At 39.2% G+C, this 22,500-nt stretch overlaps 1 protein-coding gene across 2 annotated transcripts in view; it reads right to left on the bottom strand.

Annotated features, from left to right (window-relative positions):
• cep162 (centrosomal protein 162) overlaps positions 1-22,500 on the bottom strand; it is a 160,368-nt gene that overhangs the window by 99,252 nt on the left and 38,616 nt on the right. For both annotated transcript variants that reach the window (XM_051925346.1, XM_051925345.1), the window contains exons 5-7: positions 21,016-21,190; positions 17,552-17,622; positions 7,575-7,684 (exon numbers count right to left, since the gene is read on the bottom strand). In XM_051925346.1, the coding sequence (XP_051781306.1) occupies positions 7,575-7,684; positions 17,552-17,622; positions 21,016-21,190 (356 nt within the window). The remainder of the gene's footprint in view (positions 1-7,574; positions 7,685-17,551; positions 17,623-21,015; positions 21,191-22,500) is intronic.

Genomic DNA, 22,500 nt, shown 5'->3' with positions numbered 1-22,500 from the left:
ATGTATATATATATATATGTATATGTGTATATATATATATACTAGCAAAATACCCGCGCTTCGCAGCGGAGAAGTAGTGTGTTAAAGAGGTTATGAAAAAGTAAAGGAAACATTTTAAAAATAACGTAACATGATTGTCAATGTAATTGTGTTGTCATTGTTATGAGTGTTGCTGTCATATATATATACATATACACATATACAGATATATTATATATACATATACACATATATTTTTTTTATATATATATATATATATATATATATATATATATATATATATATACACATACATACATACATACATACATATACACACATAGATGCACTTACAATAACATAGAAATCAATATAAACAACATTAACATCATTATCATATGAGAATATGAAGTAATATATAAGAAGCACATTTCATATAAATATAAATTATTAAACAGTAAAATCTTCTTCTATAATTTGCTACCGTGGCTTTTCGTTGGTCTGTCCAGGATTTTAAATCACCTGTAGCTTGCAAACCGTTTCACCTATTGACTTGAAATCTGGTACACATATAATACGTCACGTCTGCTATCCGCTTTATGGGTGATGATTGTATTACTCTTTTTATGTTTATTTTATTTTAGAATCAACTCCTATCTGCGCACACCAGGGCGGCCGTGGGCAGATGCGTATGGTGTATTCACTCCATGTTATCGTGCATTGCGCTGTCACTGGTATTTTGATAAAAGAATTTCAACAATATATAAGAAGCATATAAATTACTAAACAGTAAAACATTAACATTTAAGAAGTAAAGTTACATTGAGTACTACTGCAGTGCCTTCGGGTATACCTCATTTTTTGTTTGCCCATTACATGCTTAAATGTATACATTTCTTGGTGTACCTACCCGAGAACACGCGACATATAACCGACCGTGGGAGAAGCATGGATTTTAAACACGCGTTGAGTTCATCTGCTGGTCTCCCTCGTGGAATAACTGGTAATGTTTGACTAAAATCTACAGCGAGTAAAACGACATTACCTCCTTTTTTTTTTTTACGATCTCTGAGATCTTGCTTTTTTCGGTTCAAGGCTTCATAAGCTCTTTTATGTTCCATGGTGTACTTAATAAGTAGTAATTATCCCAAACCATCATCTTTGAATGTTGCAAGACTTTCGCCTTGTATGTAGATCGGGGTAATTACATTCATTGCATTCCTAGTCTGAATCACAATCTGATTGTATGGGTGGTTACCTGGCACTGTAGGGTTGCCACCCGTCCTTTAAAATACGGAATTGTGCCGGGTTTGAGAATGAAATTGCACGTCCCGTTTTGAATCAATACTGGACGGGATTTATCCCGTATGTTTTGTATCATTTTTTTTTTAAAGCAGCGTCTCATGCAAATTATCCCACACGCATTTTATGAAGATGCCTCCTTTCCTACTTTGGATTGGGTAATACTTGATGTCATCGTTAGTTTGATTGGTGTTTTCAACTGTCCAGTGAGGAGGGCGTGTCTTTTAAGTACAGTCTGCAAAGTGTTGGCACAGAGATGTTGTGTCAGCGCCATAGTTGAAGCCCCTAACGTTGCGGTCAGCAAGTCGGCTAACATCCGCCATGTGCCGTCTTTCAGTTGCGAGAAGCAGATCATAGAATGGTTGAAACTGTTGCCCCTAACGTTGCGCCACGGCGTGTGGTTCGTTTATACCTCGTGTCTTGTCATTAAACTTTTATCTCGCGAATATGTTATTGCAATCCGCAGCGGGAGCGTTTCTATAAACTTAATTGAAAGTTACGTTTTACACCGTGCTTTGTTTCCCTTATGAACATGCTTGTATGCTTAACTCGCTCCGTTCTCAATTGTTTAATTAATTTTTGCTCTTCGCTGTTTGCGGCTGTTCCTCCATTTCCCCCTACTTCGTTCTTTTATCTCGCGAATATGTTATTGCAATCCTTAACGGGAGCGTTTCAATAAACTGATTGAAAATAGTTTTGCATTTACCTTTTTAGTAAAAGGCGAGCTTTTAAGCCTGAGAAATCACCCCGTAAATGCACACGTTTAATTGGACATGTGTTAATATGTATGGTTACACAGTATTAAAAGACAGTGAACAACGTCAGTTACCTTTCTTCCCGCGTTTGATAAAAGGTGAGCTTTTAAGCCTGAGAAATCACCCCGTAAATGCACACGTTTAATTGCACGTGTTAATATGTATGCTTACACAGTATTAAAAGACAGTCAAAAATTAACGTCATTTACCTTCGTTCCCGCGTGTGACTCGTGCTGTGAATGTCTTCCTTGTTTTTAGTTCACGTGATTACGTAGGAGGCGTGATGACGCGATACGTGACTCCGCCTCCTCCATTACAGTGTATGGACAAAAAATATGTTCCAGTTATGACCATTACGCTTTGAATTTCGAAATGAAACCGGCCTAACTTTTGTAAGTAAGCTGTAAGGAATGAGCCTGCCAAATTTCAGCCTTCCACCTACACGGGAAGTTGGAGAATTAGTGATGAGTGAGTCAGTCAGTGAGTGAGTGAGTCAGTCAGTGAGGGCTTTGCCTTTTATTATTATAGATGTATATATATATGTATATGTATGTATATATATATATATATATGTTATATATATGTATATATATATATATGTTATATATATGTATATATATGTGTGTGTATATATATGTATATATATATATGTTATATATATGTTATATATATGTATATATATGTGTGTGTATATATATGTATATATGTATATATATATATATGTATTTATGTATGTATATATATATATGTATATATGTATGTATCTATAATAATAAAAGGCAAAGCCCTCACTGACTGACTCACTCACTCACTGACTGACTCACTCATCACTAATTCTCCAACTTCCCGTGTAGGTAGAAGGCTGAAATTTGGCAGGCTCATTCCTTACAGCTTACTTACAAAAATTAGGCAGGTTTCATTTCGAATTTCTACGTGTAGTGGTCATAACTGGAACCTGTTTTTTGTCCATATACTCTAATGGAGGAGGCGGAGTCACGTATCGCGTCATCACGCCTCCTACGTAATCACTTGAACTAAAAACAAGGAAGAGATTTACAGCACGAGTCAAACGCGGGAACGAAGGTAAATGACATTAATTTTTGAGTGTCTTTTAATACTGTGTAAGCATACATATTAACACATGTGCAATTAAACGTGTGCATTTACGGGGTGATTTCTCAGGCTTAAAAGCTCGCCTTTTCTCAAACGCGGGAACAAACGTAAATGATGTTAATTTTTGAGTGTCTTTTAATACCGTGTAAGCATACATATTAACACATGTGCAATTAAATGTGAGCATTTACGGGGTGATTTCTCAGGTTTAAAAGCTCGCCTTTTATTAAAAAGGTAAATGCTAACTGTTTTCATTCTGAAGGGCACAAACCACGTTGGATTTTTTAATGATATTTGATTAGTAAGGTCTATTAAGGGATACTTACAGAATGATTAGTAATGCCTGTGAATGCCGATGCAAGTAGGAGAATGGGTGTGGACTAAAGAACGATTAGTAACTTATACAGTAAATGTCTCTAAAGTCTGTCTATTAAAAAGTTATTATATCTTTCAATCCTGTGTATTGATTAAACTACGAACCTAACAAGATCACTACATGGTGTCAGAAGTGACGGATTGGAAGAGGAATCTGAAGAACAGGTTCAGCTTTTGAACGAGACCCCCGTGACCCTGTGTTCGGATTCAGCGGGTTGGAAAATGTATGTATGTATGTATACTTCTGTTTTATTTAAACCTTTTAAGTTCGTATGCATAGCCCCATTTGGCTGTTTTAGGTTTTTTTTTTTTCTTCAGTAACATTTAATCTCCTTAAAGAAAAACAACATATGCATTTTACTTTTTTTGTATCTCTTTAGTAATATTTTAGTATAAAAGGATAACGAGTATTTAAACCTTTTATGTTACTTTATAGTTATTTTACACAATGTTGAAAAATTAATAAGAAAGCTACATATTTTGGCAGCTGCTGCTTTAATTTTCAATGAAATGAAAAAAGCTCTCCAAGAGAAAACCTCAATGAAGAAGAAACAGTTTGCACTATCTAAAAAGGAGAAACCCTCATTTATAAAGGTTTGCTGCAGATGACTTAACTGAAAATAAATGAATAGTTCCTATGTGTATAATACATATTTATCTATTTGACTTATGCCTTTACTCCAGCAACTTGCAACATCTAAGGTACAATTTGTTACATTACTTTGGTTTTTTGCAGCACAGGCAGGTGAAGTGACTTCCTCAGGGTCACACAGTGGTGTCAGTACCAGGATTTGAACTGACAAGCTCCGGGTTTGCTGAAATATTACTGAAGAATGAAAAAAAACGAAAACGGGCAAATGGGGCTATGCATACAAATGTCCATCCATCCATTATCCAACCAGCTATATCCTAAATACATGAGCCAATCCCTGCCAACACAGGGCACAAGGCAGGAAACAAACCCCGGGCAAGGTGCCAGCCCACCGCAGGGCGCACACACCCACACACCAGGGACAATTTAGAATCGCCAATGCACCTAACCTGCATGTCTTTGGACTGTGGGAGGAAACTGGAGTACCCGGAGGAAACCCAGACAGACACGGGGAGAACATTCAAACTCCACGCAGTGAAGCGAACCCGGGTCTCCTAACTGGCACCTTTCACTGCACCACCATACTGCCCGCATACAAACTTAAAAGCTTTAAATAAAACAGAAATATATACCTTTATTTTTACTTCCTTAACTTGTGGAGGGTGTATCCTGTAGCAAAGCCCTAAGTTTTTTTATGAAAGCCCCTTTCAGTCAATAAGCCTTAAAAACAGGTGTAAAGCTAAACTTGCAGCACCGCTAATCAATTACACTTGCCTAACGCCTCTCCTAAGGGGACATACTGTGGGATCTGGGCATCCGTCAAAGCACCAATCACAGGGCCGATTAGAAAGCGGGAAGCTGTGATTTGTCGTCTCCCTCCCATGTAACAATCACAGCCCGTGTTACAACGCACTATGTATGCATGTATATATGTATATGTGTGTGTTTATGTATGTGTGTATATGTATGTGTATATATATGTTGATATGTGTATATATATATATATATATATATATATGTATATATATGTGGATGTGTATATGTATATATATATATATATATATATATATGTATATATATGTGGATGTGTATATGTATATATATATATATATATGTATATGTAGATATGTGTGGATGTGTATATGTGTATATATATATATATATATATGTATATGTAGATATGTGTATATATATATATATATGTATATGTAGATATGTGTATATATATATATATATATATATATATATATATATATATATATATATATATATATATATATATATATATGTATATATATGTTTACATAACCTCTTTAACACACTACTTCTCCGCTGCGAAGCACGGGTATTTTGCTAGTATATATATATATATATATGCGAAAACCAACAAATTCCTAATACAAGAAATTGTATTAGGCGAAATAAAGAACAAAAAAAAAATTCTTCTCTGACCCCACAGGTTCTGTTAGGTGGGATGGAGACTATTGGTGGGCAGCTATTTCCAGGTCACTTCAAAGATATTTGATTGGGTATAAGTCCAGGCTCTGGCTGAGCAACTCAAGGGCATTCCCAGAGTTGTCCCTAAGCCACTCGTTTGTTGTCTTTGTTTTATGCTCAGGGTCACTAAACTGGTCGGAGGTCCAGAGCACTATGGTAAACATTTTCATTAAGGATATTTATGTACTTCGCGCCATTCAGCTTTCCTTCAACCCTGACTAGTCTCCGAGTCCCTGCTGCTGAAAAATTACTGTACAGCATAATGCTGCCACCACCATGCTTTATAATTTTGGAATGGAATTACATATATGATTAGCATCATGTTTGGGGAATCCATGCACCGCTCATCTTTGTTTCATAAGACCAGATAATTTTGTTTCTCACAATCTGAGAGTCTTTTAGGAGCGTTTTTGTAGACTCTAAGCAGGCTTCTGTCTGGCCACTCTGTCATTTGCTGGAGAGTTGCAGAGATGGTTGTCCTTCTGGAAGTTTATCATATCTACAAAAAGATTCTCCGAAGCTCAGCCTGTGTGACCATTAGGATTTTTGGTCAGTTCTTTTACTATGGACCTTCTCTCACAATTGCTCAGTTTGACTGAAGGGCCAGCTCTAGAAAGACCTGTAGTTGTTCCATGTAAGAAGTATGAAATCATATGAGCTCTCAGGAACTTTCCAGGAATTTTTTGTAGCCTTCCCTATAACCCTGCCTTGACGCAATCCTCTCTAAGCTCTGCAAGCAATTCATTCAGCCTCAAAGCTAGTTTTTTTATATGATACAAACTGTCAACTGTGGGACCATATATAGACAGGTCTGTGCCTCTCCTAATTATGTCCAAACAACTGAAATGACCACAGGTCAGGTGGATTTCAGAAAAAGGTGAAGAAACCTCTTCATGATGATCATTAGCATGGGATGCACCTGAGCTAAACTTCAACAGTCTTTGCAAAAGGTCAGAATACTTCTGTGAATGTGATACTTCAGGTTTGTTTGTTGTTGTTTTTTGTTTTTTTTTTTAATGGGCAAGAAATTCTAAAATCCTGTTTTGCTGTGTCATTCTGAAGTACTGAGTGTCCTTTGAGGTGGAGAAAAAAAATAATTTAAATGATTTTAGCATAATATCGACACATAAAATCTGAAGTGAAGTGAATACTTTCTAAACCCACTGTAACTGTGAATCAAACAGTTAAACAATCCCTGTCAACATCAAATATTTTTCTGCTTGCAAACTCAATATTATTTGTATAGTAAGACTTTCAGTTTGCACCCAGAATAAAGTGTCACTAAGAACCAAAACCAACTTTATTCAATATTGTGATCAAAACTAAATGCTAGTTGGTCACAGCCATATGCATAGTAAACAACTGAATCATGTCAAAACCATTCAAGTCTTTTTCACTTCAAACATCCACCACAAATACATAATTAGAAATCTTTATATTCTACATTTATTATTTAGTTTCTCTCAAAAATAAACATATGTAGATGTTACACTCCAGAGAATAGTGTGGTATAGTGTTGCAGAGGTCAGTACCATAGACTCATATTTTCAGAGTTCTCGGTATAAATCAGAGATGCAGGCACTGTCTATGCAGAGTTTGCATGTTAAGCCTGTAAATATGTGCATGAAATTTTCAATCCTCATTCCAAAAACATGTATATTAGGTAAACTGACAAAAGTATACTGGCTTAGAATGAGGTACAGGATTTGTGAGTGTGTTTTCTGATGTACTGATGCCCTATTCACATGATGATGATGTACTACATAAGTAAGTTAAAAGGGATGGATGAACACACAACAAAGAATTAAGTCAAAATATTATTTATTTTTGATTTTCTTCTTTTTAGTGTAAAAACCTTCACAAATAAAAAGAAGACCTCTAATAATGTAGATTAAGTTTGCATTGGCGAGGCATGATGTAGCCATAAAAAGTTCATTAAGCAGTTCAACATTTTGTTTTACCGGATTGAGGGAATTCTTATCTTCCTCACACGTTTTCTCTTTGCTGGGGCTGCTTGCTTCCTCAGAATGAGAGTTACCCTCTTTGAAATCTTCTCTGTGATTAGGAAAGTCTAAGGGAAAGCAGATAAATACCAATATTACATGTATAATTTATATTTCTAATTCTGTTGCATAAAGCAGTTTTCTACTATAGTGTATACCTATAGATGCAAAAATGATTACTAAGATTCTATGCAAAGCTAAAGTGTCCTATTACTGTATTATTACTTTAAACATAATACAAGAAATACACTTTCCTTACTCCTCAATTACCAAAATGCTCAGTGATCTTTGTGAATTGATTATTGCTTTTCAAACTGAAAATGGAATGATTAAGAACATGAGATTTTCTGCATAACTCACAAAATTTCTGAAAAAAGCTGACTACTAGTTCACAAACTGCCAAATTGTGCCCATGATATTAAAACCTAGTTTGTGCAACAAGAGGTAAGAAACTAGTGTCAGCTGCCTGGGTAAGTAGTACCCTTTTCTTCTTTTTTTGTCCTGCAATTCCCAAACATGGGAAATGTACTATATAAATAAAATGCATTATTATTATTAAAGCGTAACACAAGTTAAAATTACTAAATTATTTATTTACTTGTAAAAGTCTAGTGGTTCAACTATCTCACTGGTTTTACTCAATTGAACAGCGTATTTCTAAACTCCCACTTCTCTCAAAAATTTTAGAAAAGTTTGTTGAGCAACAGCTGGTTGTTTTTCTTGAGAAACAAACTGTTGGATCCCTTCCAGTCTTGCTTTCAATAGCACCACTCCATAGAAAAAACGATTTATTAACGGCTGCAGATGCAGGCGACTGTTCTTTGTTAGTCCATGTCTTTGACATGGTTGATCATAAGATCTTCTTAGCAAAGGTAAATAACTGTGTGGGTATCAATGGTTCAGCCTGAACTTGGTTTCCCTCATACAGTATTTATCTGATAGGAGTTTCTCGATCTCTGTGGGTAAGTATACTTCTGCTTCTTTGACTTGTGGGTTGTCCCAAGGATCTGTCCTCAGACCTAACTTGCTTACACTGTATATTCTTCCTCTAACTCAAATTATCAACTCTTTTAATGGTATTTCCTACCATTTTTATGCTGACAATATTCAGCTTTATTGTCCTTTGAAGCTGAAAGAAATACAAAAGTTGTCCTCTTTCGTCAATTGTCTGAAGGAGGTTAATAAGTGGCTACTTGCCAACTTAGTTAAATACCCAGCAAATGCATAAGCACTTTTTCTTATGCATACCTATGTAATTTAGGTGTCATATATGACTGATCTTTGAGTTTCAATGCATATGTCAGGTGACTCAGTCGTTGTTTTTTTCATTTATGAAATTTAGCCAAGTTGAGATCCACTGTTACCAGTGCCGAGATGGAAATGCTTATCCATGCTTTCATCTCATCCGGTCTAGTGTGGTATAGCAGGTCCATGGCTCAGATGAAGGGACAGTTTTTAAATAGATGATCGCCGCACTTGCAGCTTAAAGAGGGGTCATGGTAGTGTGGCCGGAGTGGTTCCCGAGTGCTTCACGATGCGGGCAGTCCTCGCTTATGTGCACAGGTGAGGAATCGTTCGCATCCGTAATTGATGCCAGGAACTGCTAATCACCACACCTGAACCACGTCCCCATTATATATAGTAGGAGCATGAGTGCGGAGGGAGAGATATAGGAAAAGAAAAAGTGAATGGAGAAGACTACAGGAAGCAGGAAGGAGAAAGCCGGTGTGTGAGCGAGCGAAGGCACACTCGCTGTTGAGAGCAAAAGGCAGTTGGGCAGTGAGTCCTAGCGGGGTGTTTGGCCAGCACCCAGACGCAGTCGGTAGTGGTTGCTCCTGCTGAGCGTTAGTGCGGAACGGTAGTGACCGGAAGAAGGATGGCTTGCCGCATATGGCTGCAGGAGTCTGGGACTTGGGAAGTGAAAGCCCCAGCGTGAGCGCCCTGGTCGCTGGGGAGCCCAAGTCATGGTCTGGTGGAGCCCACTGGAGCCAGGGATCGGAAAGGCGAACAGACCAGCAGAAGGCAGAAGTGAGCTGCAGGTAGGGTGACTCCCCTGGTGCATAGCCTGGAAGGGAGAAGCAGGGGAGCCGCCAGTAAAAAGAAGGCACCGGGGTTTGTTTTTAAAAGGACTGCTTCCAGCCATTGTTTTAACCCCGTTTTTAATTGGATTTATTTATTGGATTTTAACCTCCACATTTTACACTTGTTTTTAACAGATTATTTATTTATTGAACTTTATGCACTGCACTATTTATTTGAACAGTTTGTTTTGACTGTTTTTAAATAAAAGCACTTTGCACATTTTGCACCATCCCCTTGCTTCGTTGTTGATGTCTTCACTGTCTAGCTCATCCCCGTTGCATTACCTACAGTGTTGGGTTCGAGAGCTCCCCAGAAGCCAGATGGGAGCACGGAGCAGAACCCGCACTGTCACATCTAGATTATTGCTATTCCCTCTTTACCTGTCTAAGTAAAGCCGGTTTGTCTCGTCTTCAGACTGTCTAAAATACAGCTGCCAAGCTTTTAACACATTCACACAAATGGACCCATATTTCCTCAATTTTACACATTCTACATTGGAATTTAGGGGTCAGTTCAAATTTCTGGTTCTTACTTACAGAACTTTGCAGGGTCAAGCTCCCCAATATATTATGAAATTCCTTCAACATAACAGCTGCCAGGCTTTTAACACATTCACACAAATGGACCCACATTTCCCCAATTTTACACATTCTATATTGGATCCCAGTGGAATTTAGGGGCCAGTTCAAAATTCTGGTTCTTACTTACAGAACTCTGCATGGTCAAGTTCCCCAAAATATGAAATTCCTTCAACATTACACCTTAGACTATGCTCTGAGATCTGCTCAATTAGATCTCCTTCTGGTTCCTTGTACCAGATTAAAGACATGTGGGAATTGCACATTTCAGGTAATTGATCCAAGGTTATGGAACTGTCCTCCGTTGTTGTTAAGATTAGCAGAATCTACTGCACTGTTTTTATTATTTATTATTTGTATTTATTGTTTGTATTTTGTTTTTTGATATTTCATTTTACTCTGTTTTATGTTTTGATATTCTATGTGATGTTTGTCTGCAGTAGGCGCTCTATAATAAAATTTTTACTTAATTACTTAACACATATTTAAAATATTTACCGCTACATTTTGATGTACAAAGAAAAGGGAAATAATAAGGAAAGGAATGATATTATTTCTGGAGACATTACTTCTAATTTGTCACTTTGCAAAGGACATTCTGTTCTGCTCACCCTACTGCTCTGATGAAACTTCATACCAATTTAGAAAAGATTATACATTTGTTATAATTTATTTTGTTTATATATTTATAGCTAAAACAGTTTCTGGTTGACGATAATGAATTGTATCTCATTTTTTAAAATCATTCTGTTTATGATCTGCTATTTCTGCCAATTTGTGTTCTGATTATCATGTAAAGTGTAACGTTTCAACTAAATTAGTCATTTTCACTGTCATCTTTTACTTTTACATTTCAGGATTATGGGCGGCACGGTGGCGCAGTGGGTAGCGCTGCTGCCTCGCAGTTGGGAGATCTGGGGACCTGGGTTCGATTCCTGGGTCCTCCCTGCGTGGAGTTTGCATGTTCTCCCCGTGTCTGCGTGGGTTTCCTCCGGGCGCTCCGGTTTCCTCCCACTGTCCAAAGACATGCAGGTTAGGTGGATTGGCGATTTTAAATTGGCCCTAGTGTGTGCTTGGTGTGTGGGTGTGTTTGTGTGTGTCCTGCGGTGGGTTGGCACCCTGCCCAGGATTGTTTCCTGCCTTGTGCCCTGTGTTGGCTGGGATTGGCTCCAGCAGACCCCCGTGACCCTGTGTTCGGATTCAGCGGGTTGGAAAATGGATGGATGGATGGATTTCAGGATTATTATAGTGAACTGCAGTATTGGGCTGATTTCTAGCAGTCTTTTAAAGAAAACTTCCACAGTAATGTATTATTTAAGAGTGTTTATATTTTTACAACTGTTTAAGGTAATTATCATGTGCCTATTTTCTCCAATAGCAGTATAAAAGACTGCTTATACGGCAGCCTCATATAGCAGAGTTATGTAAGCAATGCTATACAACTCTTGGTAGTCTCCTTAAGCAATGATCTCCCTGAAATGAGTTTTAGAGAAGGACATGTTAAGTTTATGTCACATTATATGACTTCTAATCATAGGGTATGCGAGATTTGCCTAGTGCCGTTGCTGAACTCACTGCATGACCATGTAAGTGTAAATGACTGAAAAATGTTGTCTGACAGAGTGCTAGCCTTTCGGCATTATCATGCTCGCTCCTTATTGTCATAATCAATATCATGGTACATCCTGGAGCCCACCCTGTACAAAGGGTTAATAGCAAAAGTAAGTCCAGCTGCAATCTATGCTAGTTTTTTTTTTTAGCATTCTGTCCTGGTATGTAAAGCACAAGACTTCAGAGAGATGAGTTTTTGAGGTCCAAAACACCTGTGTTGCTTATTCCATGTTGTTACATTAAATGCACTATACTTCTGGATGAGCATTCATTCACTGGTTGTTAGCTCTCATTCATACAGAATCCCTCTGCAGTGACTAAAAACAAAATCAATCCAGTTTGATTTTATTGGAGTAAGTCACAGACTAGGGCTGCCAAATGAATAAGTCTGAATATTCCAGAGGAATACAAGTTAGTTAGTCAGACATTAACAGTGTGACAATAGTGAATAAAGTGAAAAAAGCAAGGTAAGAGGCCATCTGAACAAAGGCAGATTTATTTTATTATTTTGGAGGTGGCAAGGTATCACAGTATCCAGAATAAAATGCCAGTCAGCACAGATGGACTTGCCCAGAAAACATGGATTGTCACAGTATCAAATCAGGGTCCGCACAATTTGTCTGCTTTTTTTTCCTTTTAGAGATGCAGAAATATTTTAACTAAAAGTGGCCTAAATATTTTAATTAGACCTCATTGATTTAAGCAATATTTGTGAATCCGGCACCATACAAGACATACAGGTTAATTGTGAGACACACTGTGTTTGCTAACGAAGCAATGTAATAAAAGGAAAATCAAAATTATGTCAGTTATTTTCTACTAGCTCTTAACATTAAACAACAGTCAGGGATTTCAGGTTTAATAGTGAATGGACCAGAAACAGATGCAAAACAATACTTTTAGGAAAAAGAAGAAGCTTTTAGAAAAATTGCTCTGAGCACACTTGTAGATCAAAGTGCTGAGCAGTTAGGGAGGAAAAGAGAAAAAAAACAATACGTTGTGAAGGGATCAGACTGGAAGTTTTAGTAATGAAGTTAACAAGCTAACCATTCATCAAATTACTAAAATGATGATTGTAGAAGTGCAATGTAAAAACAGTTACCATAAGTAAAATACATGATGTCAAAATTACAGCAGGTAAAGCAAACAACAGTTCTTTGATGATCAAATGTCAGCTTTTGCTTACGAAGAACTTTCCATCCATCCATCCATCCTCTTCCACTTATCCGAGATCGGGTCGCGGGGGCAGCAGATTGAGCAGAGATGCCCAGACTTCCCTCTCCCTGGCCACTTCTACTAGCTCTTCCGGGGGAATCCCGAGGCGTTCCCATGCCAGCCAAGAGACATAGTCCCTCCAGCATGTCCTGGGTCTTCCCCGGGGCCTCCTCCCAGTTAGACGTGCCTGGAACACCTCACCAGGGAGGCGTCCAGGAGGCATCCTGATCAGATGCCCGAGCCACCTCATCTGACTCCTATCGACGCGGAGGAGCAGTGGCTCTACTCTGAGCTCCTCCCGGATGACCGAGCTTCTCACCCTATATTTAAGGGAAAGCCCGGACACACTGCGGAAGAAAATCATTTCAGCCTCTTGTATTTGCAATCTCATTCTTTCGGTCACTACCCACAGCTCATGACCATAGGTGAGGGTAGGAACATAGATCGACCGGTAAATTGAGAGCTTTGCCTTTCAGCTCAGCTCCTTTTTCACCACGACAGACCGATGCAGAGCCCACATCACTGCGGACACCGCAGCGATCCGCCTGTCGATCTCCCGCTCCCATTCTTCCCACACTCGTGAACAAGACCCCGAGATACGTGAACCCCTCCACTTTAAGCAGGATCTCACTCCCAACCCTGAGAGGGTGCTCCACCCTTTTCCGGCTGAGGACCATGGTCTCAGATTTGGAGGTGCTGATTCCCATCCCAGCCGCTTCACACTCGGCTGCGAACAGATCGAGTGAGAGCTGAAGATCACGGCCTGATGAAGCAAACAGGACATCATCATCTGCAAAAAGCAGTGACCAATCCTGAGCCCACCAAACCAGACCCCCTCAATGCCCTGGCTGCGCCTAGAAATTCTGTCCATAAACGTTATGAATAGAATCGGAGACAAAGGGCAGCCCTGGCGGAATCCTACTCTCACCGGAAACAGGTTTGACTTACTACCGGCAATGCAGACCAAGCTCTGACACCGGTTGTACAGGGACCAAACAGCCCTTATCAGGGAGTTCGGTACCCCATACTCCCAGAGCACTCCCTACAGTATTCCCCGAGGGACACAGTCGAGCACCTTTTCCATGTACACAAAACACATGTAGACTGGTTGGGCAAACTCCCATGCACCCTCCAGGACCCTGCCAAGGGTGTAGAGCTGGTCCACTGTTCCGCGACTAGAACAAAAACCACACTGTTCGTCCTGAATCCGAGGTTCGACTATCTGATGGACCCTCCTCTCCAGGACCCCCAAATACACTTTTCCAGGGAAGCTGAGGAGTGTGATTACTCTGTAGTTGGAACATACCCTCCGATCCTCCTTCTTAAAGAGGGAGACCACCTCCCTGGTCTACCAATCCAGAGGCACTGTCCCCGATGTCCATGCGATGTTGCAGAAGTGTGTCAACAAAGACAGTCCTACAATATCCAGAGCATTGAGGAACTCCGGCCATATCTCATCCACCCCTGGGGTCCTGCCAACAAGGAGTTTTTTGACTACCTCAGTGACCTCAGTCCCAGAGATGGGAGAGCCCACCTCCGAGTCTCCAGGCTCTGCTTCCTCATTGAAAGGCATGTTAGTGGGATTGTGGAGGTCTTCGAAGTACTCCCCACAATGACCCACAACATCCCGAGTCGAGGTCAGCAGAGCACCATCCCCACCATAGATAGATAGATAGATACTTTATTAATCCCAAGGGGAAATTCACATACTCCAGCAGCAGCATACTGATACGAAAAAAAAAAAAACAATATTAAATTAAAGAGTAATAAAAATGCAGGTAAAAACAAACAATAACTTTGAATAATGTTAACGTTTTACCTCCCCCACCCCACCCCCCGGGTGGAATTGAAGAGTTGCATAGTTTGGGGAAGGAACGATCTCCTCAGTCTGTCAGTGGAGCAGGACAGTGACAGCAGTCTGTTGCTGAAGCTGCTCCTCTGTCTGGAGATGACATGGTTTAGTGGATGCAGTGGATTGTCCATAATTGATAGGAGCCTGCTGAGCGCCCGTTGCGCTGCCACGGATGTCAAACTGTCCAGCTTCATGCCTAACAGAGCTTGCCTTCCTCACCAGTTTGTCCAGGCGTGAGGCATCCTTCTTCTTAATGCTGCCTCCCCAGCACACCACTGCGTAGAAGAGGGCACTCGTCACAACCGTCTGATAGAACATCTGCATCATCTTATTGCAGATGTTGAAGGACGCCAGTCTTCTAAGGAAGTACAGCCGGCTCTGTCCTCTCTTGCACAGAGCATCAGTATTGGCAGTCCAGTCCAATTTATCATCCAGCTGCACTCCCAGGTATTTATAGGTCTGTACCCTCTGCACACAGTCACCTCTGATGATCACGGGGTCCAGGAGGGGCCTGGGCCTCCTAAAATCCATCACCAGCTCCTTGGTTTTGCTGGTGTTCAGGTGTAGGTGGTCTGAGTCGCACCATTTAACAAAGTCCTTGATGAGGTTCCTATACTTCTCCTCCTGCCCACTCCTGATGCAGCCCACGATAGCAGTGTCATCAGCGAACTTTTGCACGTGGCAGGACTCCGAGTTATATTGGAAGTCCGATGTATATAGGCTGATCAGGACCGGAGAAAGTACAGTCCCCTGCGGCGCTCCTGTGTTGCTGACCACAATGTCAGACACATACTGAGATCTGTTTGTAAGATAGTCCACGATCCATGCCACTAGGTATGAATCTACTCCCATTTCCGTCAGCTTGTTCCTAAGGAGCAGAGGTTGGATGGTGTTGAAGGCGCTAGAGAAGTCTAGAAACATAATTCTTACAGCACCACTGCCTCTGTCCAATTGGGAAACTGATCGGTGTAGCATATAGATGATGGCATCCTCCGCTCCCACCTTCTCCTGGTATGCGAACTACAGAGGGTCGAGGGCGTGGTGTACCTGTGGCCTCAGGTGGTGAAGCAGCAGCCGCTCCATGGTCTTCATCACATGTGACGTCAGAGCGACAGGTCGGAAGTCGTTCAGCTCACTAGGACGTGATACCTTTGGGACTGGGGTGACACTGTTGACACTGCACCGCTTCCCCCTCCTGAGACGCCAGATGGTGGACCAGAATCTCCTCAAAGCCGTTCTCCATAGCCTCCTGAAACTCCTCCCACACCCTAGTTTTAGCCTCAGCAACCACCGAAGCCGCATTCCGTTTGGCCTGCCGGTACCTATTAGCTGCCTCCGGAGTCCCACAGGACAAAAGGGTCCTGTAGGACTCCTCCTTCAGCTTGACGGCATCCCTCATCACTGGTGTCCACCAGTGGGTGCGGGGATTGCCACCACAACAGGCACCGACCACCTTAAGAAGAACTTTTTTAAATAAATTCAAATAATATGCAAATACCAATGTTTGATCTGACTGCCCTATCACAAACTAGTTGGAGAGAGTTGCTAGGAATGTCACATTAGGCAAAAGGATTTATGGGAGCATGGTAAGATTATGTAAATTAAGTTATCGTAAATTATTTTCTTTCTCCTCATACTGGTAAAGGCTTTGGTGGCAAAGTGCCAGTCCTGACAGATTAGGTTACTTTATCCCAAGCAACAGTCTCCTAATGGTTCCCAAGGCAACCAAGTCAGATAATGCTTCAGACATCTGGGATAGTAGCAGCTGTACTCAAAGTCTTAAATGTGTCAGATATGACAAAGGCTGACCATAACAATACTGCACATGAACCCCATTCTAACCTCTCTGAGCCACAATCTTATTCTTTTGGTCAGTACCCAAAACATGTGACCGTGCGTGAGAAAAGGATGGAAGCAAGCAAATAACAGTCAATGTTTCTCCTCTACAGTAACATAAAGGTGACTCTCTCTGATATCCCCGAGTACATATTACAACAACATGGCATGCAACCAGGCTTTAGAAGTACTTCCAACCCCATTTGTGGCGTCCATTATTGGGTGACCTCAGAACAGGAGAGGGATAGAAAGAGCGAGAGAAGACTGGGAGGGCTGGTTCCAGAGCCAAAGCTGTAAAGAGCGAGGAGTTCAACAGTATCTAGTCACTATTTTGTAAACACTCAGCACAAGCCCTGACTACTTCCACAGGTCCTTCTCATCTCAAGGTTTATATTGCAAAGGACTAGTACTGGATCTGTCACACCACACTTAACCTAGCAACATCAACTCTTTCTCTTGTAGTTCAAGAGCTCAAATAAAGGTTCCATGACAGCTTCTTTGAGCCAAGTTTGACTGCACTATACAAGTCGTCCAACCCCAAGTGATTGCCCTAGAATACCAATTCCCAGGCTTAGATTTGGAATAGATCATAGTATCCCCAGATTAGTGGATGTTTAAACAAATTAATAGATAAACACAATCAAACGAGTAACATTTTCAACAGCTTATTGCTTAGCATCCCCCTTAAGAACCACTTTTGCAAAGGTAACTCTTAAGAAAGAAAGGTTACAGGCACAATAGATTAAAAACCTCCTACTTACCATTTGTTACTGTAGGTTTCAGATTTGAAGACTTATCAGTAGTAACCTCTGCCATCTTCTCTTCATTATTTCTGGAAATGAAGATACATTATTACAGTATGTCTATATTAAATGAATTCACTGTTTGCTCATTCACAAATAATATACAAATTGTTTCTTTCCACTCTAGACAACCTATGGACAACTGCATTGTTTTGAGTAGGGATCAAGCTAGAGAAATAGTATCTATACTGTTATTATTCTTTAATTCACCAACTGATCAAGTCCATATAGAATGTAGCATTTGACAACACATCTGTGTAGAAACTCCAAGTAAGAGTTGCACAAGATAGGAGCTGGAGATGAGCTAAAGAGGAGAGGCTGCAAACATAATTGTAATTGCTGCAGCCCATGTTAAAGAGAAGAATAGGAAAAGTGTCTGAAGATGGGAAGTAAAGCAGGAAGATTGCCATGTCTTGGCTCTGATCTCGTGTGCTTCAGTGCTGAAACAACAGCTCCTATTTTGAATGAAATCTTGAGACTGTACCGGTCTTCTCTATGCAGTAATAAAATACCTGTACATTCCTTGAAAACCTGGACTTGCCTTCCTGTCTCTTGTGCAACTCTGTAACCTAAACTTGACAGTACCTGTATAAAAAACAGTACTACTTAAGCTGAAAAAAAAATTTTAAATGAGACATTAGATTTAACTTTTTTTTTTCTTTTAATAGAAATGAAGGTATGAAATCAGAATGCAAATGAGACATTAGATTAAGTGTTTTTTTTCCAGTGTAAGCTGATGCAGTTTCTCACTTGTTTTGTTCATTGCAAATAATACAGTACTTTGAGAATCACTATGAAACTCTTAACAGTACAGTATCTGCACACAACACAACTACCCACATGGATGCTTGGTGGAGCACTGACTCGGAATTCGGCTATACCGGTATGATGTGTCGCAAACACTCTCTCCGAACCTCACTGAGACTGCCCGAGGCCGGAAACTTTGCAACAGACTGTCACTTTCTTTTGGCCTAACAAGAAAGAGACAGCCTGTTACAGGGTTCCTGAGAATCAGCAATAAGTCATTTTTTTCATTGCATTATTATCTTTGGTGGCCATTTTTGGTTTCCAAAAAAAACAAAAAAACGCTCCTTATAATGAAATTTAAATTTTGTTAAAACAAAATCCATTATATGGACTTTGTCACTAATTTTCAACAATTGTTTACTTCATGCACACATATTGGCAAATATAACCAGTATCACAAAGCTCAGTCACAGGTAAACTGTTTGATTAGCAGCTAGAGGTGAGTGGTAGAAGTCACTACTTGCGATATGAAGTGTCCTTAGTATGTGTCCCAGTCATGCCATCAAGTAAAGCTGCTGGGAGGTGACACTCTTTGCAGTCTCTCAGCAAAGGCAGCAAGTCTCTGCTGAGAGATTAATAATCAGAAAATGGCACAGTGGAACCTTGGTTCACGAACGTCTGAGAACACGTACAAATCGATTTACGACCAAAATGTTTGCCAAACTTATGCATCTGTTCACGACCACACACTCGGTATACGAACAAGCCAGTTTCCCTTTCGGTTTGTACATGTTCAGTCTCTCCCTGTGCAGCGAGCTAGAGAGAGAGAGAGCGCGACATACACACACACGAGAGAGACAGACACACACACACACACACACAGAGGCAGGGCGAGAGAGACACACACACACATAAGCAGCGCAAGAGAGAGAGAGAGAGAGAGAGAGAGAGAGACACACACACACACACACAAGCAGCGCGAGAGAGAGAGACACACACACACAAGCAGCGCGAAAGAGAGAGAGAGACATACACACACACACACAGGCAGCGCGAGAGAGAGAGAGAGACACACACAGAAGCAGCTCAAGAGAGAGAGCTGGACGCATAAGGTAGAGAAGGCAGTTAAAGAATGCACTGGGCTTGATTTTGTTTTCACTTCTGTTTACAGAGATCGGTTTGTAGCGTGCATTGTTGCAATGTTACTTTTTTTGGTGGTTTATTAAATTATGGATTTTTTTCAAATGTTCATTTTTTTCCCTGTGCTTAAAACTCATTAAAAAAAAGTGTTTTTAGCCAGCGGCTGGTAGCGCTATAGCACGAACTATTGCAGTGTTAGAAAACCTTGAACAACAGAGAAAACTAAGTGTTATTCAATGTTTTAACCTTTAGTTTACTATTACGCTGTGCATTCTATGCTTTAATTAACTATATTTGTGCTTAAAAACTAAAAAAATATATATATTTACATACAGTTCGTATGATCTGGAACGGATTAATTATATTTACATACAATCCTATGGGGGAAATTACTTCGGTTCCGAGGTTCCACTGTATTTATGACTTATGACTATGAGGTACTGCATCATTATCAAAAACTGTAGAATATTTAAGCATTAGGTCAACATACAGCACATACATGTCATTCATTTTAGTTGAAATCATTGATGTTTTGTAATTTAATCTACACTTGTATTGATTCACTGTCATTTTAATAATAATTATGAAACATTTTTCTGCATGTTAAATAATAAAGCAGCTATATCCATCAACAGAAATTTTCCTTTCAAGTTCTTACATGCAAAAGCAAGTTTCAAACATTGGCACAGAACCTGTTCATAACCCGAGGACCACAAGGATAGAAAATTGAATATATTCAAACATAGGCTAAAAATTCTCAATGCTATATACACATTTACACCATGTTGTGCGTTGGCCGAGTTGGCGGATACTAAAAGCTGTTATACAAAAAGGAAAGCCAGTAGTAGTTTCTTTTAAAGTAATAAAATGTAAGCTAAAAGGAATTTAGATTTGGTGACTGACCCAACAAATATAATAATTCACATTTTTTCCCTGATGGAATTCCTTAATTAAGATAGCAGCTCGCTCTTTTTATTTTCGTGGTGCCTAACAAACTACCTCAGACCACCTAAAAGTAAAAGGAACTGTCTTATACACATAGAAGACAAGAGGTTTCAGTACAATTGTGAAATAATTCCACACATAGCATTGTTGATAAAGTTACTGAAGACTGTTGAGTTGGGCATTTCCAGACTTTCTGATGCTTGCCTAATTCATGAAACTGCCCGGTTATGTTTTCAGTCACCTGGAGCTTATTTTGAATGTTACACTTTCATCTTGCCATCACTCGGCAGTTCCTCATCTGTTTACAGCACTTAGTCCCAGAATTCAATTGACTCAGTAAAGTACAGTTTTATAGATCATCACGGGTGATACAACGTTCTGAACATACACATATGAAACACACAGGAAATATTCAGTTTTGCTAAAAATGGAAAATTCAGGTTTACATGACAACAAAAGATCACCTTCCTAAAAACAAAAAAACTGTAGTGTTGTCTGATTTACTGTATATAGCAATTAAGGAAATTAGGCAAACTATTCAAAAAATGTGAAAACGCTATCTTACAAAAACCCTTAAAGGAAAAAGTTACCTTAGTGTTCCTATGACTGTTGAGTTGGTTGAGTCAAGTTCTTTATTTAATCTTGAATAATCAATTGTGGAAGATGCGCCTTTTTCAAGGTTAGCAAAAAATTTTTCTTTCTCCTCCTCTTCATCCATTGTGTCCTTTCCAAAACCAAAATGTGGTCCAGATGCCATTATAGATTCTAAATGTAGTAAGCATTAAAGAGTAATCAATTTATTTTAAAAATATTTGATTCATGAAGTTAGAATGAAACTAAAGAGTGATTGGCACTTATCTGCACAATCTTTCCACTAGCCTGTTGTAGACTGTACTTCTTCACTGAAGGTTCAGAATACATGAACGGTTTACTAGTTAATCATTCCTACCTATATAGTATGTTATGCTGCCAGGCCTAAAATTAAACATGACTTTCAGTGAGGTATAATTTTCAAAGAATATAAAAATAAGACTAAAATTGACACCCTAATGCATTTTTTTGTCAAATGTGTTCTTTTGTTCCAGTTGAAAAGCATAGTAGATTAAATATAATTAAAGAATAAAAAAAACGAAGCACTACAAGGACAAAAAACGAAGATAACACATTTAATTTTCACATAAAAATAGGGGGTATACAGTACGAACGTGGCCAAAAACAAAACTCTTACTGAAAAAGCACTTTTTTTTTTTTTTAAAGAAAAGGATGATGCTCCATTTGCAAAAACAAATATATAAGAGCAACACAATTTATAATAGGCCACAGTAAATGAAACAAATGTTTTTTAAGAAAGAATACATGTATTACCTTTAATGATAATTAACAAAATTAATAACAACCCATGCGCATTTTCTTTAATATTTAGTCAGTAATAGATCACATTCTTTTTACAAATTGTAGCTTCATTACAAAAACAGCAGAATAACTCATTTTTGGCAACTGAAATAAATATCTGCTTAACTAAGCTTTCAAATTAGGGGAGTTGTTTTTAAATAATACACTCCAGCTTTGACACAGATCAATCTTCTTCTTTTCTTGCCTTTAGCTCCTGAAGCTGCACTAAAACTCCTTTCACTGATCACAATAGTAAATAGTGCTGACAGATGTTTTGAGCTAAAGTAGAAAGTGATAATAAAGTATAAGTATACTTCTTGTCCAGCAGTGGGGAACACTGTCTAATCTCAGGATATTATGTTTGGAAAGATATGCTTGTACTTGAAGTTTAAGTTCAATTGTCGTTTCATTGTATGTTATGTATTACATGAAAAAACTATACATTTAAAGAGTTGTAAATTCCCCACAATGGGAATTTTCATAGTGGCATTTTTTGAACAGGAAAATGAATCTATCCATATGTTTTTAATGTTTTTATTTTTAACTTTTTTATTAGTATATGTACATAGTGGTCCATTCATCATTAGTGGCAATACAGCAGAAAATTGGCTACAGCCCAAACATGATTATGTACCTTGCTGCACAGGGTGTCAACCAAGTGGAAAGATTTGAAACTTTGAATG

The sequence above is a fragment of the Erpetoichthys calabaricus genome, chromosome 3 (assembly GCF_900747795.2).
Source record: "Erpetoichthys calabaricus chromosome 3, fErpCal1.3, whole genome shotgun sequence".
In the NCBI taxonomy this organism is placed as follows: domain Eukaryota; kingdom Metazoa; phylum Chordata; class Cladistia; order Polypteriformes; family Polypteridae; genus Erpetoichthys; species Erpetoichthys calabaricus.
The sequence above is the reverse complement of the archived record's forward strand: the minus strand, read 5'-3'. Positions and strand labels throughout refer to the sequence as shown.